The sequence below is a fragment of the Rutilus rutilus genome (genome assembly GCF_951802725.1).
Source record: "Rutilus rutilus genome assembly, chromosome: 8".
In the NCBI taxonomy this organism is placed as follows: domain Eukaryota; kingdom Metazoa; phylum Chordata; class Actinopteri; order Cypriniformes; family Leuciscidae; genus Rutilus; species Rutilus rutilus.
Genome location: NC_140222.1, coordinates 33,313,874 through 33,320,953, shown reverse-complemented (window position 1 = coordinate 33,320,953; position 7,080 = coordinate 33,313,874). Strand labels below are relative to the sequence as shown.

The 7,080-nt window shown below is 40.7% G+C and overlaps 1 protein-coding gene across 1 annotated transcript; it reads right to left on the bottom strand.

Moving 5' to 3' along the window:
- Window positions 1-3,371: 3,371 nt before the first annotated feature.
- LOC311295525 (uncharacterized protein) lies at window positions 3,372-6,714 on the bottom strand. Its single transcript, XM_084416971.1, has 5 exons — window positions 6,066-6,714; window positions 4,829-4,869; window positions 4,458-4,760; window positions 4,240-4,293; window positions 3,372-4,090 (listed from the first exon to the last, which is right to left on the bottom strand). The coding sequence occupies exons 1-5, from the start codon at window positions 6,077-6,079 to the stop codon at window positions 3,867-3,869; spliced, it is 636 nt and encodes a 211-aa protein (XP_084273097.1). The 5' UTR covers window positions 6,080-6,714; the 3' UTR covers window positions 3,372-3,866.
- Between the last annotated feature and the right edge of the window lie 366 nt (window positions 6,715-7,080).

Here is a 7,080-nt window from a genome sequence, read left to right as displayed (position 1 = left end):
GTAACTCGGAGTGACAACGAAAGGGAACGTCTCGGTTACGTATGTAACCCTCGTTCCCTGAGTAGGGAACGGAGACGTTACGTCTCCCTGCCACTTCCGCTGTACCGCTGGAACGCCTGAGTTCAGTCTCGGCTCCTCAGCGAAGTCATAGTCTGCATGTTGCTCGCGCACTTCCTTATATACCCCCTGCGTGGGGCGGAGTTACGCTATGCAAATTCCGCAGACCCATGGCATTTCATTGCCATTGGCTCGTGTTTTAATACTCGAAGATGATAGGATTTCTAAGCGAAACCCCATTCGTCGTCATCCGACGTAACGTCTCCGTTCCCTACTCAGGGAACGAGGGTTACATACGTAACCGAGACGTTCTGTGTAGCACGCGGTTTGTGTTCATATCCTTTTACGCTAGTGTGTTCGCCGCGTCACACTTTTTTCTAAAAGAGAAATTTCGCAGGCGTTGTTGCAAATGTCTCGCACTAACTGCGCCTCGTTCAGAAGACCTCTTGTCGGTGGAGACCGTCACATCCTCTGCGCTTCCTGCCTGGGCCGTGACCATGCGGAAGCTGCACTCGCCAAGGGCGGCTGCCCTGAGTGCGACATGATGGATCTCTCCACCCTGCGGGCTCGACTGGCAGGTTTCACCGAAGACGACCCCGCCTTTCCCGCTCTCTCTCTCCCTTTGCTTGAGCAGCGCAAAAAGAAGCGCCTTTCAACACACGCCGACCCAGTCCCCGCGTGCCACGCTCTCTCTTGAAGAAACTCCCTCGCCGGTCCTGTTCACACAGGTGGACCAGCGCCCCTCTCTGCAAGCGCCAGGTCTCGTCTCTTTTGGGGCATCAGACGAGGACGAGGAGAAGGATGACAGCCTTTCCAATGCTGCATCCGACTGTGACGAGTGGGCGGGCTCCGCTTCCGGCCCCGCACCGTCAACACAAGCCAGCACGAGAATGGGCCTTGATGCAGAGATTCTCCGTGTGCTGACCAGGGCCGTCAAAGACCTCGGGCTCGAGTGGTCTTCGTCTGAGGAGCCCACACGCAGCAGGCTGGATGAGTGGTTCCTGTAGGGGCGCCAGCAGGCCCCTCAGCAGAGACCCGCCCCCTTCTTCCCAGAAGTGCACGACGAGCTGACTAAGTCGCGGAAAGCGTGCTTAAAGCCTTCCTTTTCCTCAACGCTCTCCTCTGTGGACGGTGCGATGGAGAAAGGCTACGAGGCGATTCCTCCCCTCGAGGGAGCGGTGGCCGCTCACCTCTGCCCACCCACCGCTGCTGGATGGAAGGCCAAAGCGTCACATCCATCGAAGCCTTGCCGCACCACTTCAGCTCTCGCCGGCCGCGCTTACGCCACCGCTGGCCAAGCTGCTTCGCCGCTTCACACCATGGCTGTCCTCCAGGTGTTTCAGGCTAAACTTCTCTGGCCTGAACCAGAGGCTTTCAGGGACCTGCGCAGCGCCACAGACCTGGCCCTGCGAGCCACGAAATCGACAGCCCAATCGATTGGTCGAAGCATGGCTAACCTGACGGTGCTTGAGCGTCAAGTGTGAAACCGCTCGTAAAACTGTAATATGCACTTTTCATGATTAGGTAATCACGGCTGCTGTAATCTTATTCACATTTGTTTTTCTGATTAATTGGTTTGCTCTATGAGAAAGAGCTCTATGAGTGGGTGAGTGGGTGGGTGGATGATTGGGTGAGTGGGTGGAGAATTTTAACTGTGACAAGATGATTGACAGGCCAGGATGTGACAGAGCAACCATTAAAGACGCAATTGTATGACATGATAGTATCTCCCAAAGCTTGCCTACTCTTCTGCTACTCAAAAGTATGTACTTTTTCTTCACAAAAAAAGTACATACTTTTAGGACGTAGTATAGGCGATTTGAGATGCAGCACACGTTTCGAAACGTTTTTTCCGTGTATGGCCCTTTATGACGCCGTAAAGTGCGGAATTCCTTGTATGGGCATTTCTACTGGAAAAGCGAGTGCACACACACATCAACCAGGGGTGCGTTTCCCGAAAGCATCGTTGGCTAACTATGGTCGCAAGTTCATCGCAATGTCCATTGAACTCTATTGGTAACGAGGGAACTTGCGACCATAGTTGGCTAACGATGCTTTCGGGAAAAGCACCCCAGAGCAAGAGCAACGCCCCTCAACGTGCAAGTGTGTTTGTTTGTTCCCGGCATTTTGGTGATGAATGTTTTATAAATAAAGCCCAGTTCGATGCTGGATTTGCAGATCGTTTGAAACTGAAACATGGAGCGGTCACAGTGAGATAGTATCCCAATCATGAGTCGAAAACCGCAGGCGGTAAGTAACATCAAATGTCTGTTTTGTTGTCAATCAGCAACAAGTGCATATAATGTAAACAACATGAAAGTATAGTGATTCAAACCTTCTCCAGGGATAATGCGATGATGAATATTGTGCGTGACTCTTGAGCTACGCCCACGGCACGCCTCCAAGAGCTCGACCGTTTTCAGAAAGAATCGGTACAGCATCTGTCTTTTATAAATCTGATAAAACTAAAGACTCTTCGGAGATATGAAGGATGCAATACTATATATACTCAAGATTAACATTTCTGCTGAGAAGATGTGAGATAATTTCAATTTTGCAGATATTCAAGGTAACTTTTTAAACAGAATATTCAGTACCAATAATGAGGTTGTCATGTATTTGTCTCTTGTTTTGTGTGCAAACACATGGTCGGTTGTTTTGACTATGTGTTTGCATTGTCTTGTGTTTTGCTTCGTTTCCATGTTGTTAATGTTGTATTAGTGTCACCTGTGATTGTGATCATGTGTTCTATGTAAGCTCCCAGTGTTTGTTCCTCAGTGCTGGTTCGTCTTGTTAACATTTGGTTCTGTGAGTATTGTGGTCTGTCTGTGAAAGTTCCAGTTACGGTTTATTGTCAAGTCTAGTTATTGTTTGTTTGCCCCATCGTGGGGCTTTGTTTCTAGTTGTAAATAAACCGTGTTTTGTGAAAGTTACTGTCTGCGCTTGGGTTCTATTTAGCGTAACGTGACAGAGGTAGACTGAAAAGTATAATGGAATTTGTTTGGATCATTTATGAGAAAACCTTTCCTTTTAGTGAAAATCTTATAACGTGCAAGGTATCTGAACACCAACATTTGTAAATTTCATCCACACATTTAGTGTGTTTTGTACATAAAGAGATTATGAAATGAAACACAAGACTCTTTGCCTCTTTGAAAGTACCTGGGAAAACTGAAATGCATTCCCATGAAGCTTCAACACTGGTTTTATGGACAGATATTACAGCCCTGCATGGAGCTAAGCGTTTTATTTGGTGCAGACTGAATGTATGAACACTGAAATAAACCTTTCAATGATGTAATAACAGGAATTAATCAGATTTAGTAAATTAAAATTTAATGAACATAAAATAATGCATGAATACAAAAGGGATTTACTACTAGCAAACACAACATGATGAAAGAACACTTGTGGTGTAGATTTATTCAGGCAGAAAAACACTGACAGACTCACTTTTTCTTTAGCCAAAATAGTTCCTGTTTCAACATCTCAACAATGCAGTGCATGTATAAGGCAAGAATATATCAGCACAATAAACACCATAATGAACCAAGCTGTAACAATTGAACTAAATGTAAAAAAACGTCATTAGCGGAAGTAAAAAATGAAAGCTTTTAGACCTGACTTCTCTGTCTCTGTTTGTTGTATATGTTCATGTGTATAGTTAAAAAGCAACAAAAAGAATAAAAACAAAAAAATACTGGCAAACACAACGTGATGAAAGAACACTTGTGGTGCAGAATTGTTCAGGCAGAAATACACTGACAGTCTCGTTCATTTTTATCTTGAACAAAACATCAAAAAAGCTTTTAGACCTGACTTGTCATTTCTGTCTCTGTTGGTTGTTGTTCAGAAGTGGATAAGGCAGTGTGGGTTCTTTTTCTCAAGAGAAATGTGATTAAACCAGCTATAAGCACTATTAACACTACAGGTAATACAATGTAAACCCAGAGCAAAGGCGATGATGTCACCTCATCTGAACCTGTTACTTTTCCTTGATCAATGAATCCATTTCCTTTTTCTGCTGATGATTCTGCAACAAAAAAAGTGAAGAAAAACAACATGACCGCACTGTAATAAAGACAACAGATCCGGCTATAATTTATATACAGCAGCATTCAGACTGGAGCATCACTAGTGAACATCAACTTTCTAATATATTAATAAACAAGATTCACACACCATTGATGATCAGCTGTAGAGTCCTAATCTCAGATGTGTGTGAGATGAGGCACTCTGTAAAAAAAAAATCCCGTAAAAAAACGGCAGCAAAGTTAGAGCAAATAACCATTTCACAAAATTACAGGCAAAAAACATAAAAATACAGAATTGATAAATAACAGGCATTCACTGTATAATGACAAAATGGTAAAATTCTGTACAAAAATACAGACCATTACCTGTCAAATTACACTTTTTTTTTACATCGCAGCTGAACTCTCCTGCATCAGTGTAAGTGAGATTGTTGAGTTTGATGGAGAAGTTTCCTCTCTCATACTCATCAGGGAATGTTTCAGTTCTGTTCTTGTAACGAGGGTCCTGTTTCTCTGAATGATGGCCTTTAACTATTTTATACACATTCTTGCTGCCATTGTGTCTCCAATATACATTAATGTCTTCAAGTTTATAATCATGTTCAGTGTAAGAACACGGCAGGAGAACAGAACCACCAATAACAGCCTCTACTGTTTCCCGCAGAGACACTGAAACAACACAAACATTAACTGGAAACACACCATTTATGCAGTTTAGGTGTTTGTTTCGTCCTCACCTTTGTTTATCAGCACTGCAAACACACAGATGAAGCTGAAACTGCAGAAACACACACAAAAATGGATTTACTTAACCTCAACCAGAAGAGCATTTTGCAAGCAACTTTTAAACATTCATAGAAAGCTCACGCACCCAAATTAATGAAAATCAGGTGCAAGAAAATAGAAGGCACTAAATCTCATCTCAACACAATCATTGAATGGTTTTGCTCTTATTAATCAGAACATCAATATTTGTAAGATTTTTCTGAACAGTTATTGGGGCATTGGGTAATATTGATCTGTGAATTTGACTGGTTGTGAATCAGGCATTTGTGGACAAAGTTTTTCATGTAGATTTTGTAAAAAGAAAAATATTGTTTGTTTGGACAGTTTGTTCTGCCCTCACACAAAGAAACATGAATTTTAAAATAATGATGTGCATGGATGATTCATTTATAATAAATACTGTAATATTACATACAAAAATAAAAACTGTCAATTTTGGTTCCATGGTGAATTTAATCAATACTTCTTATAATCCATGTAGTTATTATTTAAATTTAACTTTTTCATAAATCATCATCTCAGGCCAACTAAATGGAAACATTCATAGTCTGTTGCTATTATTATTGATCATTATTTTCATTAAAAAATATAAAACATAGGCCTATAGCCTAACTCATATAGTGTGCTTCAGATGAATCTCTATTTGAATGCATTCTGTCATTTGACCATCTTTATTCAACTAAACTGTAAAAATCCATCAATTTACAACTAATTTAGCAAATATTCTAATTATTTCCCTTAATAATATTTTGGATGATCATTAACATGCACAGGTTAAAATCTCTAACGTTAAATTGTTACAGTTTAGCAGTTGATCTTAAGTTGGCTCTTCACATATGACCAGTGTAATGCTAGTCAAATCAAAATAGAAACTAAAACTAACTGCTCATGCACTGAGAACGGCAGGCTAATACAAAATGCTAACACTAATACTAACTGACTAAATTAAAATGTTAGTAGCTATTTACTCCAGATACACCTCTTCATAAACCAAGTCATTAATGTATTCATGACATTAAATGCGGTCACCGATAAAGGTTTGTTTACACAAAACAGTCATTGGCCAAAGCGGATAAACCAGACCAAAAGCGAAAGCAAACACCAGCGCTTCGGTGCTGTCTGGGAAGGAAGGCTATAGGCTACTACACGCCTTTGTCCAAACAGCGTTTCATTCAGAAATCATCCTACCTGGTGATCATCATAGTGCCCTGTAATTATTCACATACTGTTTTAAAATAACGTATGAAATTAGGATCAGATGCTACTTTTAAACAGAAAGTAGGCTATCGCAAAACTTCCGCATCAATATGCCAGGAGTCGTTAATCAAATGTAAGTGACGTCAACCTGACTTCGACGCACACAGATTTATTTCAAATAGTAGGCTAGGCTTGTTTGAGATGCGCCTTGCCTCGCCTAAAATGTAGTCGAGAGTTGGCGGCTGCAGTGAGAGGAGGAGTGAAAAAAGAGTAGGCAAGCCAGACAGTTCTCTCTTCTCGCAGTGGATCTGACACCTGCGAGATCAAATATGGATATCGCGGGTGTTGCTGGGTCATTCTACAGAAACGTCGACTTTTGGTATGGCAAGATGTCTTAAAATTGATTTCTTTTTCTAACATTTAAACTTACACCACATTATTAGATTACCCTTTGACTTTATGAATACGCATAAATTACAGCTTAATGAATTTTTATTTTTTTTGTACATTTATTTAAAGACCGCATGTACCATTTTTTTTTTTTTTGTCACTGGTGTTACCTTACTTCTTTGGCAATATTAAAGGTTTTTTATGAAATATTATTTCAATTTTTTTTCAGCACATGTCTACAGACAGAGTTAGTGAAAAATAATAATACCGCAGCAAATAAGGAGACCCAGATAGCAGACCAACATTGAATCTACATTGAATCAATGTTAATGCATTAACCAAAAGATCATTGAATCAATGTTGAAATTTAACATTGATTTTTCATCAGGTTTGCACCCTGAAATAATGTTATTTCAACGATGAAAAATCAATCAATATGGTCATAAAATCAATATTATTTCAACCATAATTAAATCACTTATTTAACATTGAATCAACATAGAAACAATATAAAATCAATCTTGCTTTATGTACAGCAAGACTCTATGCTAGTTTATCATGCTTGTACTGTGCTTGAATTTTAAAATGACTCCTTTCAGACAGAGACCATGTAGGG

What these genes read in the sequence shown, in the direction of transcription:
- LOC311295525 (XM_084416971.1), bottom strand. An exon ending in AAAAAAGTGTAATTTGACAG is followed by an intron (nt 4,294 to 4,457) that starts GTAATGGTCTGT and finishes TTTTTTTTACAG; the next exon opens with AGTGCCTCATCTCACACACA. An exon ending in TCTACAGCTGATCATCAATG is followed by an intron (nt 4,091 to 4,239) that starts GTGTGTGAATCT and finishes TTTTTGTTGCAG; the next exon opens with AATCATCAGCAGAAAAAGGA.